This window comes from Triplophysa rosa, linkage group LG10 (genome assembly GCF_024868665.1).
Source record: "Triplophysa rosa linkage group LG10, Trosa_1v2, whole genome shotgun sequence".
NCBI lineage: Eukaryota > Metazoa > Chordata > Actinopteri > Cypriniformes > Nemacheilidae > Triplophysa > Triplophysa rosa.
The window spans coordinates 25,175,012-25,195,582 of record NC_079899.1 but is presented as its reverse complement, the minus strand read 5'-3'; the positions used below and the strand labels follow the sequence as shown (position 1 = coordinate 25,195,582).

The window sequence follows — 20,571 nt, the reverse complement described above, 5'->3', positions numbered from 1 at the left end:
TAGGGAATAGGGATGATCACTTCGGAATGGAACGCAGGGTAAAAAAGCAACGCGTCAGAATTACAGGTCCTATCTGTCAGATGCATTTTATGGACAGATTGACAAAAATCTCATGAAATTTTGATTTTAGGCATCATGTCATGTCATGAATTTGATGATGTTTTGAATGGATCAGCAACTGTATTGATCAGAGTGAAAGAGAATCAAAGGATGAAAATGATCTTACGTTTTTCTGTTTTCTTTAGGCTGCAGATGTTTGTGGCAACAGGTAAAGAGCTCAATCTCGTCTCACTGGTCTTAGTTTGATCCCTAATGTTGTTGTTGTTGTTGTGTGAATGGAATACGATGTGTCGCACACACACACACACACACACACACACACACACACACAGAGTCAACCACACGAAGAACAGTTATTACTTTATGCGCATCTTCCATTCCAGATCTGTGTCTTTTAGACCTGAGATTCATCTCCATCCTCTTTATCTTGTTTGACACACATCTAAAATACATTCAGAATCACCTTAACACCAGGTGAAGAATAACAGACCTTTAATCATCAGTTCTACATTGCAATGTGTTCTTTTCATTCCCGTTCCTAACTCTAACTTCAGTCAGGAGTGATGTAAGGTCACCCAACAGCAACACATGGCAAAACACATGAAAGCTGGGATTAAAAACCAGTTTTCTTTTATTGCACTTGTGCTTTTTGTTGTTCCAATTGCTTCCATTGTTTCCCTCATCTGTAAGGATGCTTTGGATAAAAGCGTCTGCTAAATGAATAAATGTAAAATGTACATATAAAAACAGCCAAATATTACATCATTCAGTTTCTCAAATGGTTCAAAAAGCACGTGAAAACACATTAGTATTGTCTTATTTCAAATGAATACGAAGTTCTTGCGGAGGTCTGAAAACATTGCATCTTATTTTGTTGCAAATCAACATTTTATTTGGGAGAAATATTGTTGAAAATGACACGTTCATTCTGATCTCTCTCTCTCAGTTTATGTTGCATCAGCAATTTCTACTTAGTGACATTTAATTCTCGGTTGGTTTCACACAGGTCCTGGTTGACGCTTCATGTTAAAGTGTTTAAATTTAAAGGTGACGTGTCATTTCTGCACTACTGACCCCTCAGACTTTCACAGCTCCACAACTCAAACCTCATGTTTACTTTACATTATCTGTTTTACGGGACTATAAAAGTGAAGATATGTCTGTTGAATAAATACATTTTCAAAAAAAATGCTTTAATCATTAACAGTGTCAAGAGCTGATCTATTATTTGTCACACATGAACGACGTGAGTGTGTGTGTGTTTTATTTAACTTGCTAGCGGGCTGTATGAAGCATTACACAATATATTTATATTGTCGTTTCACTGATATTTTTGCTTTCAATCTTAGTGCAAATGAAAAAAGCAACTGATTTAACATGTAATTTTTGTAAGAGTCATTTGTTATTTCATCAGAGGAATCAATAGGAGACGTTAAAAGCAAACGAGTCATTATTGATTGTTTTTATCTCGTGCTGTCACGTAAATGTCATCAGATGAGCATCAGAATCGAATCTGACCCGCACAGACGCTTTAATGATGGTCACATCACTGACCAGAGCACAAACTGCTGTCTTGTCTGTCTGTCTGTCTGTCTGTCTGCGCAGTTGTGTGCAGGAGGAGAATGATGAGCTGCACAGGCGTCTGATCTACACCTCACATCAACTACATACGCTGGAGAAAGAGTTTGACTCAAGCTGTCAGTACCTGGAGACTGAACTACAACAAACTCAAGACGAACTCGAGAAATTCACTGAGAAACTGCACAGGTCACATCCATTTTTTTGTTCGGTTGAACACAAAGAAAGATATTTGGAGCAATGTTTGCAACCGACAGTTCTGAGGCAGCATTGACGCCCATTGGAAAAATGATTGTGTACTTTTTTTGTTTTGTTGAACACAGAATAAGATATTTTGAGGAATGTAGGAGAGCAAACAGTTCTTGGGTACTGTTCACTGCCATTACAGTTTTTCCTGTAGTTGATGTCCCAGAAATGTCAGTTGCTGACATTCTTCCAAATATCTTTCTCTGTGTTCATCAGAACAAAGACATTTATACAGGTTTGGAACAACTTGAGGGGGGAGTAATTCATGACAGAATGTTCATTTTCTGCTGAACTATCCCTTCAAACAGCAAAAGAGCTGTACAGTAAACTATCCAAACATGACGTTTAATAGTAATAATATGAATGGGATATATTCACTATTACGGCTTTAACAAAATCTTTATCATCATCACAGGATTCAGAGCAGTTACACAACTCTACAGAGAATAAATCAAGAGCTGCAGGACAAAATCCAGAGAATGGTACACACACACACACACACACGTTACCATAGAAACACTCATTAATGTTACCATAGAAACAACAATCTGTATCTTAGCAATAAAGAATCAATTAATCCATTTTCTGAGATTAAATGAATTTAAGGACTTCTTCATATGAATATACTCTTGAGATTTATATGGTACTGTACGACTGTATTCTGCATATTCACATTGTTATAATATTACAGTCAGTTACTCATGTCATATTTGTGATGGAATCTGTGTCATCTGTGACTTTATTAACTCATTCAGGTTCTCTCTTTCTGATTCAGACGAAGCTTCATGAAGAGGAGACGAGATCTTTGAATCGAGAGATCCTTGTACTGAAGAACCACCTGATCGATGCCAACGTCACCATCCACAAACTACAAGAAGATAATGTGTGTAGTACAGTAAAGAATTATATGATTTCAGTTTTCATTACAGTCTTGAATTCACAAACACTTTTATTCGTCAATGAATGTTGATTTTAAAAACACCTGGAAGAGACTGAACATGCCAGAAAATCTCATCTCAGTTAAGCTTCCTGGGGCCTCATTTATAAAATGTTGCGTAGAAATCATCCTAAATTTGATTTTTGGATCATTTCTCAAAGTGCGTACGTGTGATTCATAGAACGAACGTACGCACAGAAAACGCGTGTATGCCTCTCTTATCAGATGAGAAATCTGTAATGATCGTGAAATGGTCGCAAATTATCATGAAATTGCGCGCAGCTGAACATGCACTTTCAGATCTCCGCCTTTTAATGATAAGAATGAGCACCTGTCAACGTCCAAATCCTATACGAGCGGCAAGAATGACTTATATTTCCAAAAACCTGCAGCACTCGGACAAGCCAAAGTGCGTAGCCTACGTCTTCTCAGACCCTGACTTGGCGCTAAGCACTTTTCCAGGTCAAAGATTTATAAATATGAACGTTTTCGATCAAATCTGTGTGTACACATGTTATATAAATGAGGCCCCTGATGATTTCCCTGTAGGTTCACTAGATAGTGTACACTGAGCGAGAAGTACTACCCCAGTCAGCAAATTTCCTTTGGTGCAGATCTGGCCCAAATAAACTGCTGACCTGTGGCCTGCTTAAGAAAGTGTTCCCCGGCTCAGATCCGGTCCACATCCCAACCAGATCTGTGCCATAATTCCACCAGCAGTGAGCCATATACAGTCATAAAGAATGATGTGGCCCATATGTGTGGACCTTATGTGTCATTCTTGTTCGGCTGAGTCTAGTAAAGGACTGACGGCCCTTATGTGGGCCACATGTGGCTGACAGACAAGAAGCCAGAATTCTCCCAGAATTTAACCATATTTTCACCACACAATTTGTTTTATTTATAATATTCCATAAACACACACATGTATTCAAAATCACTTGCTTTTGTCAAATACAATCCAAATGTCAGCCACAAGTTGATGTTTTCCATTGTGTGCCTGTGCCATGTCTTAAACATACTGTATGTGGTTCTCATGTGTTTGTTGTTATCTGGGACATACAGTATACCACAAAATAAGATGTGAACCAATTGAACATTCCAATTGCCATTTCTGAAGTTATGGCAAAACGAATATGGCCCGTATTTGGCCCACATATGTTCAGCCATGCCATATTTAGGCCAGACATGACAGATGATTTTCACACGTGGCCCAAATATGCTTGCTATCTGGGACGGTATTCTCTGTCAAACGCGATCTGATGTGAAACAGCACAGGACATGATAACAGAAACTGTGTTCACAGTAAAAGTGCAGTATAGAAATACAACTGACATTATGTGATGCGTTTGTGTCTCTTCAGGAATTGTACAGGAGAGATTGTAAACTTGCTGCTCAACTGCTGCAGTGTGGAAAATTGTGTCCTAACAAACCATTGGAGGTCAATCACACACACACACACATTCATATTGATCCTCATACATTCACACAACGTTGTAGTATTCACAGTCTCTCTGCAGGGCTTCTTCTATAAACCCATCACACATCTGTCTGTGATTGGTTGTAATAAACACAGGCTCTCATTGATGAATGACGCAGGATTGATTCATTGATCTGAACATCCATTAATCACAAAAAATCGCACACGCACAGCGTCTCTGTTAAAGGGGAGCTGATGCTAAAAATACCTGCAGCATCTGCTCACGTTTCCCTCCGGCAGCAGCTGCTTTCATTTCTCTTGTGCGGGAGGGTTAAAGTCACTTTCGTATGAACGTGTTCCATTAATTTGATGTTATAAATCCTCCTGTTTTTCTAGTATATTTATAACAGAAACGGAAGAAAAGAAACATGTTAACATACAGCTGTTGAAACTGAACCCAGAGATATTACACACCACTTGTCATTTTCAATTCAAATGATTGAAAAGAAATTCTGTCATCATTTATTCTCTCACGTGGTCGTAAATCTGTATGCGAGTCTTTCTTCAGTGTAACACACAAAAGAAGATATTTTGAGAAATGTCTCGGGGGTTTTGTGTTCATACAATGGAAGTCAAAGGGGTTCAAAATATCTTGTTTTGTGTTCTCCAGAAAAAAGAAACTCCGCATTAGACGCCACATTAAAAGTAAGGGATAATCCACAGATAGGATTTCAATGCACGACGCGAAGGCCAAGAACCACTCGACGCGAAGCAGATGGTTGTTTGCCAAGTTAAAGCTGTCATTGATGTTTACAGTGTCATTTTTGATCAGACAGGTGAAAATGACAGTTATTTTCGTCAGTTAACTTCAAATGTTGATCAAACTGACTGGAAATACGCGTGCATGAAACGGTTTTAATGCACTCCTTCCAGCCAATCAGAACGGAGTATTCATGCAGACTGTGGCAGGCCTACAACAGTTATTTAACGGCAATGACTGCAGTACATCTGCACGCGTTTCATATCAGAAAGATGAAGTTGAGTCATACACGAACACGTGTGTTATACGTGTACGTCAGATTCAATGTAAAAATCATTCATACGTGTCAGATTAAACGCAGTTTTTCTCTTTCACGTGTTTGTGTGTCTGATGTTGTTTCACAGGGTTGTGCGAGTTCTCACATGGAGAAACGTGTTGGTGGGATGAACGCGTGTCACTCAGATTCTGCTCCCACCACCATCGTCGACAAAGTCCAGGAGAATCCAGAGCCGGTCGCCCGCTCATCCAGCCCACACGCAGACAAACTTCAGCAGCGTAAATCATGTGATCTGTACCGCAGCGACACGGCTCTGTACTGCCGTGGAGAACGCTGGCCCGAACGCCGGCAGAGCGTTGTCCTTGACAACACGGAGGACGACACTTTCCATCTCAACTTCTCTCCGTTCTGTGGCTTCACGCTCGGGTCTCTTCCGGTCACCGCCTCTTATTCCAGCTTCAGTACCACTTCAGAGGAGAAATCTCACCCGACGTCCTCTCAGCAGCTCTGGCGTGAAGGTCAAAACTCTTTCGCGTATGAAAAGGACGGATCTGGTTTCCCAAAGTCAAACAGTTTCCAGCATGGATTCCCGGCATCCTGCTATAGAGAGCCGCACCGTCTCCCGGAGGTTGACCCGAGCGAGCGCTGGAGGCAGACCAGCGTGGAGGACGTGAAGACTTTCTCCCTTCACAGCTCTGGACCAGTTTCACCCTTCAGCTGTTCAGAGCCACAGTTCACACCACCGACTTCCACCTACAGCATCATCCCAGAGAGAGACGCGCACGTCACGAGTCCATGTTTCTCTGGGACTGCTCCAGATGTCATTCGCAGCAGATTCCAGCGGTCACGAAACTCCGAACACCAGCAGCAGACGCAAGACAGAAACGTCAAGAAAGATTACATCGATGAAAATTCTGTCGAAGCTCCCGATGTCGAACGGTACAAGAAGGCTCTTCAGAAAACAACGCCAGAATATGTAAACACAGGACTGAGCAGAAAAGACAGTCTTACTGAAGCACAGCTGTACGGCACGCTGCTAAACTAACATCTCCAAACCATCAACCTTCATGACGCTCTTAGCCACCAACATAAAAAAAACACAAGAGTAAGTGTTTATTACAGTAATTCCTTTATTACCAGTTTAAATGCCTCTGTGCTTTCTTTTCTGTCAACATGTCACAGTTTATAATGACGTGCATTATATAATAAAGACGAATCGCAGTATATTCCTTTACTGAATAAATACATTGACATCGTTATTTAACACTGATAGTATGAAAAATTCAAGGTCGTAATACACACAAAATTACTACCAAAACGGACAGACGCAGGTCTGTCAATGTTCGTTGCTTATGTTAATTACAGAAATCAAAACAATGATGTGAATAAAACAGACATTCCTCAACGAAGAGCCATAAATGGACATGATTTGCGATTCCAAATCATTTATTTCCACAGTTTAATTTCTCCTCCCCAATCACACGAGGCCATGACGCCGGGTAACAGCGGATGCAGAGCTGCGCAGACGCACGCGTGTTCATGTGCCTGCAGCGTCTTCAGCATCCGTGAGGTGTGAAAGTCATAGAAGTGAACAGATCCGGTAGAACTACCAGACACGAGAACGCTTCCGTCTGCGGAGAACCCACAATGCACTGCAAAACCCTCCACCTACAAACAAACACCGGCACAAACGACACAATGACTTCCTCATCATCAGATCTGAAAGACAACACACCGACACATATTCACATTATTCAGTTAGCGTTGTGTTGTTATCAAATATATTTGATGTGCTCCAGAAAGAGCAATTCGTTTCAAAGGCTCGCTGCTGGCGAGACGCGATACGGCTGATATTAGATATGGATTCGCACAGTGATTTGATTTAATGCTCGAGGGACAAACGCTGACCTTGTGTCCTTCATATCGATGTCTCTTGTTCATTCTGTACGGCCGCTGCGCTGAAAACAGAGCGATGTAACTTCCGTTGGTCTGAGCCACAAAACTGTTCTCCAGCGGATGAGAGGTGAGACACGGACAGGTGTAGCGCTCCTGATACAAACACACACACACGTTTCTTACAGTTTTGAAATAAGATTGCGCAGTCATGTGAGAGAATTCAAGAAGGGGTTTTTCATACATGAAATATCTGATTAGAGAGTTTCGCGGTGGTGTCGAAGTCCCAGGCGACCAGCGTGAGTTCTGCAGAATCTCGACTCACCGCGTCCGTACTGCTGATAAACTCTTGACCTTCACCCAGAAACAAGATATCCAACGTCTGCTGGATACCTGCCTTATACACCCGCAGCACCTGACGCGCACGCACACACAGCTTTAGATACTGTCACAAAAGTAAATCACTTCTATACACACAAACATCTGACCAATCACAGGCCAGAGTCAGTATCATATACAAACATCTGACCAATCATGGTCCAGTATTATCAGACTGACCTTACCGGAGCGCACGTCCCAGGCCTTGACCTCTGAACTGAAGCCGCCACAGAGGAACACATCAGGGTCACAGGGTCGAGGAGTAACACAGCCCACCTTAAACTCATTCTCCATCTTTACAACAGTCTTTCCTGTCAATCAATTCAAATCAGAACTGATGTGTCTACGGTCATTCTCGTGATGACACCCATTCACTTCAGTCACATCATGCGTTTCATCACTGATTCTCATTCCAGACGATGTCGAACTGACAATAAGGTCGCTGAACATGAACCTGACTCATATCTGATCTGTTCTGAGCTGCTGTTTCTCTGAAAAGCATGTTACAAACAGGACTGCTGCATGATCGTGTACAGTATATATGATGTGATGTTTTCCTGAAACAGATGTGATCTCTGGTTCTGATTGTCTCAATTAAAGCTCATGTCTGGAGAAAGAATGAGAAATCTGGACTCTACATTATTACCGAAAGGAAATGAGCAGAGGTGTGATAAGAAACACCAGCAGACTGCACGAGCGTCTTTCTGTCTGCTGGTACCAACAAAGAAAAAGCTGATATGAAACCAGACGCCACCTGACCAAACATATCTCTAAATCAGCTCTTTAAAAGACTAATAATAAGTCAATATGTGCAGAGAGAGAGAGAGTCTGAGCTCATCTGATGTCCTGGAGAGAAGCCGATCATAAACGCTCATGATGATGATCCTTTTCACACGAGATCTGTGGATTCTCTTATGTTTTGAAATACAAACACGCTCTGCGTTTATAAACGTGAATGTTGGAGACTCACCCTTCTCTACATCTGTGAGAGCGACGGTGCCGTCAAATGAGCCGGACAGGATTCGCCGACCGCACGGCAGCCAGCAGGCGTCACGGATTGAGCCAAGCTGCGTGGAATATGTGTGTATGCACCTGCCGCTGTCAACACCATCCCATAACTGTAAACACAAACAAACACATTTCTACTGTGTGTGTGTGTGTGTGTGTCAGTGTCATTTCAACTGTACAGAAAGTGTGCAGACACTCAAACATTACATTCACACATCAAAATAATAATCAATGATGTCAATGAAAACACTCACGCCTGAAGTCCTCTCAATCAATCCAATCATAATCCTAATAAAGTTAAAACCATAATAATGTGAATTCAATATTAGTCCTGTGAATAAATCACTGCGGTTAAGGCACAAATACAGTTCGTGAAGAGTCCACGTCAATAAAGCGTGAATCAGGTCCAGCTCAGATCAGAACACAAGCAGAGGAACACATCGCCAGCCGCTCCTCTGACACTTTCAGTCTTGTGTTTCATTATTAAACTCACACGCACACACGCCTGAAACAGAATCTGATAGCAGCAGCTCTCTCATATCCTCCAGAGATACAGATATGAGACGTCTCAGAGATGCTCGTGAGATGTGAACAGAGGTTTCACAACTAAACCATGAAATCAAACAGAATCCTCAGGTGTGATGTTCATCAAACACTGCCAGTTAAATCACTGCAGTTTAATGCCACTCATCATTCAGCACAACACCATCAATCAATCAATCAATCAATCAATCAATCAATCAATCAATCAATCATCAGACACTCCACCATGAGTCTGAACAGTGTTTATGTCCTGAGCTCGTCTGTGTGATTTTATACATTTACTGTGACATTCCAGAACCAGAATAATATTGGACAGACCTAAATATCTCTTTTTTTCTATCCTCACTAGTTCTTTCCTATTTCACTAACCAGCCCGGCGAACTATTTCCAATGAATCTCAGAGTTTAAAGTGATTATTCTCTCTGTAGTTGCAGCAGTGCAGAGGAGGACTGGCTCTCCCGGTTGAGTCTGGCCTCTCAAAGTGTTTTTTTTTCCACTCTTATACACATATACTGTACATCTATATTTGAGTTTTGGTTCCTTGCCACCGTTGCTACTGGCTTACTCACTGGGAGACTGCTGATTTAGTTTAATCCACAAATATAAACAACTTGCTTTTAACAACACACGTTATCATATTTGAACAAATATATTCTTCCCGCATGTTTTGGTATTATTGAAAATTGTTTTGGTATATTGTTTAACAATATTTAAAATAAAAATATACCTACATTAAATATACTTCCTTCGATTGAATAATTTACAGTTTCTGACAATCCACTGACATCAGTGTACATTGCATAGAGAAAAACTTGCAATAATACCATGTATCTTAATGCCGTATGTATATTCTCTTTCATTTTTCCCCTAGTATTATTTTTATTACATTTTTATTATGATGTATGTAAAGCTGCTTTGCAACAATGAAAATTGTTTAAAGCGCTTTATAAATAAAATTGAATTGAAAAAATTGAGTCTCTCTCTCTCTCCATGAGAAAAATCACACAACAATCACTCAGATTCAGTTCTTACAATTTACGCACGCACGCATCGAGTTGATTTTCAGCACACAAACTCACATGATCCTCCGTCTATCCAGAGCTGTTTGTTCAAATGAATCCGAGATAAACTCAAACTGCTGTTGGGGGGTTGCTAGGGCATCCCTATAGTTACTGAGCTCTGTGGTTGCTAAGGTGTTTTAATATTTTTTTACTAATTTCATTTGGAACACCCTATCAACCACATATTTTTCATTATTAGTTTCTCTTTTGTTAGTCTGAAATATATTCCCAGACTGAAGTCTAAAACAACCGCACGTGTGTGTGTGTGTGTGTGTGTGTGTGTGTGTGTGTGTGTGTGTGTATTTGATGAACATCAGGTGGTGTGGTACCTTGAACGTTTTGTCCATGGATGCTGAGAGCAGCAGGTGACTGTGATGATCCACTGGACACCACTGCAGTGTGTTCACTGGACCCTGGTGGGCTTGAAGTCCACACTGAACCCGTCTGGGCAGCTGTGTTCCGGCCTGTTTTCTGCTCAGATACGGACGGATCGTGTCTGACACCTCAGACAGCAGATGTGATCCAGCAGTGTGTGCTGCTTCTGTTTGGACCGGAGCTGATGTGGACACACGCTGTCTTTTAGAAACATATGGTCTCACTGCAGTTGGGTTTGGATGAGATCTCTTTACACACGATGATGAATAAGATCTTGAGTTGCGTGTTCCTGAGACACCAGACTGTGATGGTGATGATGGGTTCACGATGAAGAGTTGATCTTCAGTGTGCTGGTCATTATTCCCAGTGTCATGAGGTTCAGTTCTATAGTCTTCACTTGTCTCGCTGTCTGAATCCTCATAATCCACCAGTGAAGCCATTTAAACCCTTGTTTTGTTTTAATAAATGAATGTATCTGTGCTGTCTGTAATCTCAAGTCAATGTCCAGTGAAAGTTTGCTTTCATGGATGAGTTCGCCACCTGCTGGACACCTGATGATGATGTGTCGTCATAATGTCTTCATGACAACGTCGAGTCTGAATAAAAAGATCTTAATAAATAAAGATCATTAGAAACATCAGATCCACACTACTGTGACACGAACAGTCTTATAAACACAAACGGATATTCTGTCACTGGTGTCTTACAACCGCCCTGTTTGTACAATTAACGAAAATAGAAAGCAGAAAATGCAACACGAACTTCTGTTATTAAACCTCAAACGGCGAACAAGTGTGATCTAGTTCAAATGAATAACGTCTACATGTCAATATATCGTTATAAAAGGACACTGAGCCGCCAAATTCATTTCATTACATAAACAATATAACTATAAACGTGGCTGTATTACTGTAGTATAGCGTATTTAAGCAATTGCGTTTATATAAGCAAACAGAGTTTATTGTGAGAATATTTGAACACGCAGACGAATTTCATTTGAAATATCACGCGGAACGCTCGTCCCGGACCGAATCTTACAAACATCCGCACTACAAAATAAGAGTCTTGTCGTTTTTAGCATAATATATGTATATCTATAACCTAGCCTTTTTATAAAACACGCAACCCTATGTGTGACACCTCGTATTGATTAAGAACGTACAATATACAAAAAAAAAACGTTATAGAAAAAGTAAAACTGCTTCAAAATATATTTGTAACGCAAATCCACAGGAAGGAAAGTGTTGTGTGTGTAGCGTCAGTGTTTCAGTCGGACACGTTTGAGTGAAACACGAAGCCGCACTGAATCTGATGTAAGCTGAATGAAGATTGAAACACATCATTAAATACAGTTAGTGTGTGCTCATCATTATTGTTTTAAACATTATGATTATTATTGTTGAACATATCAGATCATGGGACTGATTACATATCAGTTTTAAGAGTTGACATGCTTTACTCGAGCATATGACGCGTGTCACAGCAGTTCTTTTCATCTTATTTGAATGAATATAAATATGAAAAGACCTGTCAGCATCATTGCTATTATTATTATTCTCTTTTCCAGGTGAAGATGTCTGACATGAGTCCGATAGATTTGTATGATCAGTTGACAGCTCAGGGAGAAACAGTCCGATCTCTTAAAGCTCAGAGAGCACCAAAGGTTTGACATGTCTGTCTGTATACAGAACTGTTTTCTCATTCTTATCATCTTACCTGCTGTGTGTTTGTTTGAATGTGTCTTGTAATGACGAGTATAAACACTAAGTATAATTAAAAAATCATGTAGAACATAATGATAATAACAATAATGTGTTAAATAGTGTGAAAAACAGCTTGTGTTTGTCAGTCTTCGTGTGATTCTTGACTCTTGCAGACTGACATCGATGCTGCTGTGCAGTTGTTATTAAAGATGAAAGTGGATTTTAAGCGTGTCACCCGTCAGGACTATAAAGCCGGATGTCCGCCGGTGGATTGTGTCATCTCCAATGATCACGAAGAAGCTGTGGATGGAGACGATCAAGTCGACCCGTGGAACGTCTCTACGACCAGCGCCAAAGGAGTGGACTATGAAAAACTCATTGGTAGGTTATGATGTGTGTGAAGCTGTATTGATATATTTTGCTGTATTCATGAGATAACGTTGTTGTTGTTGTTTAGTTCGGTTTGGCAGCAGTAAGATCGATGAGGAGCTGGTGGACAGAATCACTCGGATCACTGGAAAAGTGGCCCATCACTTTCTCCGTAGAGGAATCTTCTTCTCTCACAGGTCTGTTCTCCAGCACAAAAGGACAAATCTCAGTCATTCACGGCACATCAGTGTCAACTCTGGTTTTGTTTTTATTGTACCGCAGGGATATGCATCAGATCCTGGACGCGTACGAGAATCAGAAATCTTTCTATCTTTACACGGGCCGAGGACCGTCTTCAGAAGCCATGCATGTGGGCCATCTGATCCCCTTCATCTTCACCAAGTGAGAGCCTTCATCGTCGTCCACACCAGAAGCTGCGTTTCCACGTGTTCACGGGATCCAGCTGTGATTTGTGTGATGATTGTGTGTTTCAGATGGCTTCAGGACGTGTTTGACGTTCCTCTGGTCATTCAGTTGACGGACGATGAGAAATACCTGTGGAAGGATCTTTCGCAGGAGGACTGTTATCGATACGCTGTGGAGAACGCTAAAGACATCATCGCCTGTGGTTTTGATGTCAACAAGACCTTCATCTTCTCTGATCTGGACTACATGGGGTAAAAGAGCAGTATGTTAAGCTCACAGCTGATGATATGTTCGTGTTGAGCCTCCGTGCAGATGAATCGCCAGATGAACGATGGATGAAAAATATGCACACAGAGCTTTGATCTAAACGTGTAAGACTGTGTGACGTTTCTCTCTTCCGATAGGTCGAGTCCTTCGTTTTACAGGAACGTGGTGAAGGTCCAGAAACACGTCACATTTAATCAGGTTAAAGGAATCTTTGGCTTCACAGACAGTGATTGTATCGGTAAGAAGAGAAAGTGAATTGAAGCAGTCTGATGTTTTCGAGGATCTCAGTTGAACGGTTGGTGTGTTTGCAGGGAAAATCAGTTTTCCTGCCATTCAAGCGGCTCCGTCCTTCAGCGGCTCATTCCCTCAGATCTTCAGCGGCAGGACAGACGTTCAGTGCTTGATTCCATGTGCTATCGATCAGGTGAGAGCAGACCTTTCACACACAATGTTAAGGGATGTTTCCTTCGCACAGCATTCTGGAGATCTTGTTTCTGCTTGGCTCTTCCTCAGGACCCGTATTTCCGGATGACCCGGGACGTGGCCCCGCGGATCGGTTTCCTCAAACCTGCTTTACTTCACTCCACCTTTTTCCCGGCGCTTCAAGGGGCTCAAACCAAGATGAGCGCCAGCGACCCAAACTCCACCATATTCCTCACCGACTCGCCAAAACAGATCAAGAATAAGGTTTGTTCTGCTGTCGCTGTGAGGGAACACCTTGAATATTTGTTCAATGATCACACACCATGTGTGTCGTTTCAGATCAACAAACACGCTTTCTCTGGCGGTAAAGACACTGTAGAGGATCACCGGAAGTTTGGTGGAAATCCAGACGTGGACGTTTCTTTCATGTATCTGACATTTTTCCTGGAAGACGACGAGCAGCTGGAGAAAATCAGACAGGTGAGAGATCAGACGTTCCACACGCACGCACAAGAGTTACTGCTGTGGGGTTTGAAAGGTTTTCTTCGTCTGCTGAAGTGTTCAAATGTTGTTGTTCAGGATTACGGCAGCGGAGATCTTCTCACCGGCGAACTGAAGAAACTTCTAATCAAGACCCTTCAGCCCACGATCGCAGCTCATCAGGAGAAACGCAAACATGTGACGGATGACTTCGTCAAACACTTTATGACCCCACGCAAGTTAGACTTTAACTGCTGATCCATCCCAGCCGGTCTGAACTTCTCGAATCAAACCAGACGGAACGACACAGAACCCATCAGATGTCCAGAAGAGCACCACATGAAGGAATAAGTTCAGAGAAATGTCAAGGGAACTAACATGTGATCTATAATTCTCTCTATGACAAGACACAAGCGTCAGTGTTATAAAGAACATGTTTATTGTCATTATGACCGAACCGCTGGTTCGTTTAAAAACTGTACAAATACAAAGACGGATTCAGTTTGATTCAAAGATGCGGCGATTGAATCAAATGACATGCAAATAAATAAACATCTGCCACATAATGAGTGTTCACCTCAGATATGATATAAACAAGTTTTACTCAACAGTCTCGAGTCATTTCAACACATGATATAGTCATTACATTCGTCTTTTTCACAGCAGTGAGTCAAACAAACAGAAGTACTGCCAATAATTAAAAGTACATCATACACGTCTAGTCACGAGAACAACCCCCTCTGTTTGTGATAAACTCATCTGGAGGTGCAACACTCATTCTCATATGAAATATATCATACAAATGATCAATATCTTTGTACTGTTCTTATAATATATATTATTAACTATGTTTAGATATAGAAATGTGTTTCCAGTAGACATTCTGCTCCAAAGGCCACCGGGTTTTTTGTAAAAGAATGTTTCGCAACATCCGCCTTTAATGATACATAACTTTTTATTTCCTGATGATGATTTTCAATCTACGACGCTGTCCGCAGAACTCGAACCACCAGTTCATATGTGGCAAACACGGTCATGTTGACTGGGAAAGCCCGTATGCAGTTGACAGACAGACCTTTAAACAGAACCGCTGGACCTTCCGTCTTCACACTGTCTGTTATGCAGTGAATGAATCCTCTGTACCGCGGTCCGCTCATACCGTCCACCTGCAGACGGGCTTTAATCACATCCATCGGTGTTCCAACGGCCCACCCGCACATACCTGACACTCCACCAGCAAACAGAATCACAGTCCATTCTGAAACCACACAACAGACCTGCTGGTTCAAGCCAATTCATGTTCATGCATTTCTTGCACTGGAAAACATTGGCACAGATGTATTTCACCTTTGACAATGAAAGAAATGAATCCAGTGATTTTCATAAATATCAGGACACCTGCCTTTGCAATGTCAGAGTGAGGTCGAGGTCTTTAAAGTCACTGTAGATGTTATCACATGAAACGCATTTTAGGCTGACAAAAAGAACACTTTTGCTGTGACTTCCGTCAGTAAATTCAACAGATGTGTGTTTAAGCATCAGTATACCTGCATGTTTGTCGTGTGCAGACAGCAGGTCACAGATGGTGTTGTAGGTGAGAAAGTAAGTGGCGAATGAAGGTCCGTCTCTCAGAGCCAAAGCAGCCGAGCCTCTGTAGAGTCCACGCACACCCTCGTGGCGCGCGATACTTAACACACAGTGAAGCGGACCGCGGTATTTCAGCTTTGAGTCCGATCTCATGTTCTGAAGTCCTTCGGTCTGACACTGAAGACGAACTTTCACAATGTCCGCAGGGGACATCACCGACACCTGACCACAAACAAACAGCTAGTTCACACGCGCGCGGGTGGAATCTATCTGACTGACGCGCGAAGTGTTGTTTGGTTAAGTTATGCACATAAAGAACAAAGAAGCACCTGAGCGACTCCACCGGCGAACCCGGCGAGAAATATATCCGCCTTATGATGCGCGTCACCGGCGCGTCTGTCACGCAGCGCGTGTAAACGATGCAGGACGTTTCTGTAAGTGCCGAATACCAGAGAAGAGCAGACGGACACTGTAGTGACAGGCATCGACATCCCCCTGTAGAAACCCGACATCTAGACACACAGCGGTGGGTTAGTTCACATTAACAGTAGTTAGGCCTAGATAAGTGATGAATGACGGTTATATACTCACTCCTTCATTTCTGAAGAGTCTTCTCACACAATCCCATACACTGGAATAATGTCTCTGTGTCTGGATTCTCACCTGCAACACCCCATTAATACACTCTTATGACGACCATGATGATTATTATTACTATTATTATTATTAGGCATTTTATTACCTTCACTGTGTCTAATGGATAGCCCACTGCCACACCAAAAGCTCCTAAACACCAGATTATAAATCCTCATCATTATATTCACATTTATTCAATTATTAGATCAACAGATGTAATAAAGACATGGAATATGATTTATAATGTATTTATGAATGAATGATTGAATCGTAGCTTTATTAAAATCGTTGATGCTGTTGTTAGTCGGTCGGATAGTCAGACAGATATAATAAACAATGAAAAATTGACAGTCGTCGTCGCGCGCATTCTCCATATTGTCCCGCGCGCGCAATGACCTTCAGTGATCGGACGGAGACTTCAGGAGACGGTAAAAAAACAAGCCGGTCCGAATTACCTCCGACAGAACCGGCGATAAAATCCGCCAGATGCATCACGATCAGATCCGATCAAACAGAGGCATCAGATCCGATCAGCTGATCTCCAGTGACGATTACACACACACCGCCCGTGACTATAGAGACTAGAGAGAGAGAGAGAGAGAGAGAGAGAGAGAGAGAGAGAGAGAGAGAGAGAGAGCGCGCATGTATGGCAAGCCGAATTAGCTTTTAATCATTCTCAGGATATGCATTTTTGATATCAACAATTCAATTTTTACCAGTAGAAATTATAATTATTGATATCAAGAATAGAATTTCTACTTGTAACAATTGCTATTTTTGATATCAGTATTAACATTTTCACTAGTAAAAATATGAATTCTTGAAATCAACAATCACGCAATCACTACAGAAATGTGTATTCTTGATATCAAAAATTTAATTTCAACAAGTAAAAAACTTAATTCTTGATATCTGAACTTGCATTTTTACTAGTTAAATATCACAATAGACTGCCGTTCAAATTCAATTTTAAAAATCAATAATTCATTCCTGCCATTTCAAAAATCTTAGAAATCAGAAATGCAATTCTTACTAGTAAAAACATAATTTTTGATATCAATAATTGTGTGGTTACTAGTGATAATGTCTATTCTTGATATCAAGAATTCAATTTTTACTAGTTGAAATGCTCATTCTTGATATCGGTAAATTAATTTTAACATGTTGTATTTGGTATTTCCGATATCAGGAAATAGATTTCAGATATCAATACATCTGAGAGTAATTGTAAAAATCTAAAATGGCTTTCTCACTAGTAACAATCACATTAATGATATCAAGAACTAACATTGTCCCTAGTGAAAATGTAATTATTGATATCAGAAATTGGCATTTTTACATGTAGTAATTCAATTGTTGATATCAAGAATAGACATACGTGCACTAACACATATGCAGGATCCTCAAGACGTGTTTCAAAATATCCTTCACAAAATAACATTCTCTGTAAGTCGCTTTATAAAAGCGTCTGCTAAATGTAAATATAATGTGAATGTAGCCTAATATACTGTATGTGTGTATCTCTCAGACAAACACACGATGAGAGTGATGTTTTAATTGTTCAGATTACATTGACATCAAATAATGATGAGTATTGTGTGTTCGCATTCATCGTGTGAATACGTGTGAAAGTTTGTCAGCGTCTTTCGTGTATACACGATCAACTCTGTATGTGTTAATAATCTTTTATTATTCTGTCTATTTAGTAGATGAGGTGTGATATCAAATAAAGTTCGTGAATGAAACGTAAAGACATTCACAGGAGCAGTCTGATCATGATGGGGTGTTCCTGTATTCATGAGCTTCTATTGGACACAGGACACAGATAGACTTTCATCAGCTTCATTCACTAAAAACTGACACACACGCAAACACACTCACTCACACACACACGCACACACACACGCACACACACACACACACACACACACACACACACACACACACACACGCACACACACTCTACACTGAGAGCGCGCACGCCGCCGCACACACGCTGAGCTCTTCACTTCAACTCTTGATTCAGGGGTATGGCTCTGGACTTTGCTGCTGGTTGTTTTGGAGGTATTTATTTAAATGTTATTTAAATGTGAGATCATACATCAAACCTTCTGTTAAACTGCTTGGAAATAAATAATATAACAATACAGAAGCGTCACATTAGGGGAATGAAACTAGATTATTCACTTCAATCTGTTCCCATTAAAGAATCAAAGCATTCTGGTCATAAGTGATTTTAAGTTTGATTTATTCATCTTGACTATTGTTATGTGACTTGACAAACATTTCACCTGTATGTTCATATTTACAACATATAAAGATTTTATTGCAATAGTTGGTCATTGGTTTAGTGTTACTGTTGCTGCAGGTGTAAGCAGACGAGACGTGACTGTGGCTCTTCTGACTGTATGCAGTATTTGATAATGAATATTTGAGCACTGACACACACACACATGCACGCACACACGCATGTCTGGTTTATTATCTCCGTGGGGACAGTCCATAGGCGTAATGTTTTTTATACTGTACAAACTGTATATTTTATCCCCTACCCCAACCCCTAAACCTAAAGATCATAGAATACTTTTTGCATTTTTAGATTTTAAAAAAATATTGTTCTGTACAGTTTATAAGCTTTTTTGCCCACGGTGACACGAGTCCTCATGTGTTGGTGTGCTTTCAGGTTTAGGTCCCCACCGGGATATACAAACATGAACACACACACACACACACACACACACGGGTGTCAGTGCTTGACGCAGGTGTTTCACTGCTGTTCAGTTTCTCATTCACACGGGTCAAGGACTGAAGATCCTCAAACACGCTCATATCTCACTGCTCAAACACTGTTGCATCATGTAGCTCAAAAATGATTCTGTCAGATCAGAGGCAGTGCTGTAATCAAATGAACAGAGAAACTGAAAATGTTCCTCTTGTCTTCACGTGTGACAGGAGCTGCAGGTGTGCTGGTTGGACATCCCTTTGATACGGTGAAGGTGCGATCAGTCTGATGTTCTCTTCTGTCATTGATGCTGGAGAAATTAATCGTCGTCAAACTTGTTCTCTAAAGCTGCATTCTGTTATTTACTAGACGGCATGCTAGAAAATATTTTGGACGTATAAAAATGTGCTTTTTAAACTGATATGACAGATTAGAATCCTGCATTCAAACGCAGAGAATGTTGAGAATGATGAAATGTGTGAACAGTAAATATTCAGAGGTTGGTTATTATGTATTATAACACGGCTCGTTGGAATGCTCGATTCTGATTGGCCAGTCGTGACATTTGCAGGTTCGTTATTCCCAGATAACAACCTCTCAAATCTAATAATACACGGTAACCCGGATGCAGCAAATCATTTTGACTGTTTTTTTTGACAAATTAAATGTAAATATATTTATTATTAAAAAATATATTTACATTTAATTTGTCAAAAAAAACGGTGATTAAACCAAGTTGCCTGTTCATGACATTTGAACGTCGTTTCTTACCTTAAAACCTAATGTAAATGTCTTTTCCTCGCGGAAGGTCTACATTCGTTATACATGAGCTAATAAAATATTTCAAATTCACATTTCATGTCCAGTTTTTTTTCTCATGTGGCAAGTAGCCGTGTAATAAGCGGGATAATGTACAAGCAGCCGGTGTCGTATCAAAATCTGACTCCCCATGAGATTATGACTCCCCTGTTTCCCCTACGAAGGTTAGGGTTAGAATTAGGTGTGGGGGCGGGCTTTAGAGTTAGGGACCAATCAAAAAGCAGCATCCTAAGTGAATGAACCAATCAGAAGTAGGGGAGTCAAAATCTGCAGGGATTCGAAATTCGGTACAACACCGGCCGTTATCGCGAAATAATCCCCTTCAGTGTGATACAAGACCCTCCTCGAAGGTCCTGATCACACTGTCGGGGTTTATTTCTGCGATAACAACCTGTACATTATCCATGTATGTACAGCATGTGTGTGTGTAGTTATGATGCTGTATGACATCCGACTCGTGTCATATACACCACATTTATCACTGTGAAAAAACGAACTTTTCTAAACTTTCAAGAAACATAAACACAGAGCTCATATTCATCTGCGAGATCTGAAAGTCCTTCAGATGAATGTCTCAGTGTAATCTCATAATCTCTCACTCAA

The 20,571-nt window shown here is 40.9% G+C and overlaps 4 protein-coding genes across 5 annotated transcripts; 2 read left to right on the top strand and 2 right to left on the bottom strand.

Annotated features, from left to right (window-relative positions):
- Positions 1-348: 348 nt before the first annotated feature.
- LOC130560682 (brain-enriched guanylate kinase-associated protein) lies at positions 349-4,356 on the top strand. Its single transcript, XM_057344646.1, has 4 exons — positions 349-1,827; positions 2,300-2,366; positions 2,660-2,767; positions 4,185-4,356. The coding sequence occupies exons 1-4, from the start codon at positions 1,595-1,597 to the stop codon at positions 4,353-4,355; spliced, it is 579 nt and encodes a 192-aa protein (XP_057200629.1). The 5' UTR covers positions 349-1,594; the 3' UTR covers position 4,356.
- A 2,052-nt stretch (positions 4,357-6,408) lies between these two features.
- Positions 6,409-11,578, bottom strand: wdr25 (WD repeat domain 25). Of its 2 annotated transcripts, none has more exons than XM_057344644.1 (6): positions 10,491-11,578; positions 8,520-8,667; positions 7,730-7,860; positions 7,416-7,586; positions 7,187-7,327; positions 6,409-6,946 (listed from the first exon to the last, which is right to left on the bottom strand). In XM_057344644.1, the coding sequence occupies exons 1-6, from the start codon at positions 10,974-10,976 to the stop codon at positions 6,725-6,727; spliced, it is 1,299 nt and encodes a 432-aa protein (XP_057200627.1). In that variant the 5' UTR covers positions 10,977-11,578; the 3' UTR covers positions 6,409-6,724. The 2 variants fall into 2 exon arrangements, with proteins under 2 accessions (XP_057200627.1, XP_057200628.1); XM_057344645.1 differs by lacking the exon at positions 10,491-11,578 and adding an exon at positions 8,812-9,266 and having other exon boundaries at positions 6,412-6,946.
- Positions 11,579-11,781: 203 nt separating this feature from the next.
- LOC130560145 (tryptophan--tRNA ligase, cytoplasmic) lies at positions 11,782-14,466 on the top strand. The gene is made up of 11 exons (XM_057343686.1): positions 11,782-11,887; positions 12,104-12,199; positions 12,413-12,620; positions 12,697-12,805; positions 12,891-13,010; positions 13,103-13,285; positions 13,439-13,539; positions 13,613-13,725; positions 13,815-13,988; positions 14,064-14,204; positions 14,304-14,466. Exons 2-11 carry the CDS (start codon positions 12,110-12,112, stop codon positions 14,460-14,462), a joined length of 1,398 nt encoding a protein of 465 aa, XP_057199669.1. The 5' UTR covers positions 11,782-11,887; positions 12,104-12,109; the 3' UTR covers positions 14,463-14,466.
- Positions 14,467-15,176: 710 nt separating this feature from the next.
- On the bottom strand, positions 15,177-17,011 carry slc25a47b (solute carrier family 25 member 47b). The gene is made up of 6 exons (XM_057343687.1): positions 16,883-17,011; positions 16,534-16,577; positions 16,383-16,454; positions 16,121-16,303; positions 15,752-16,013; positions 15,177-15,462 (listed from the first exon to the last, which is right to left on the bottom strand). Exons 1-6 carry the CDS (start codon positions 16,917-16,919, stop codon positions 15,185-15,187), a joined length of 876 nt encoding a protein of 291 aa, XP_057199670.1. The 5' UTR covers positions 16,920-17,011; the 3' UTR covers positions 15,177-15,184.
- Between the last annotated feature and the right edge of the window lie 3,560 nt (positions 17,012-20,571).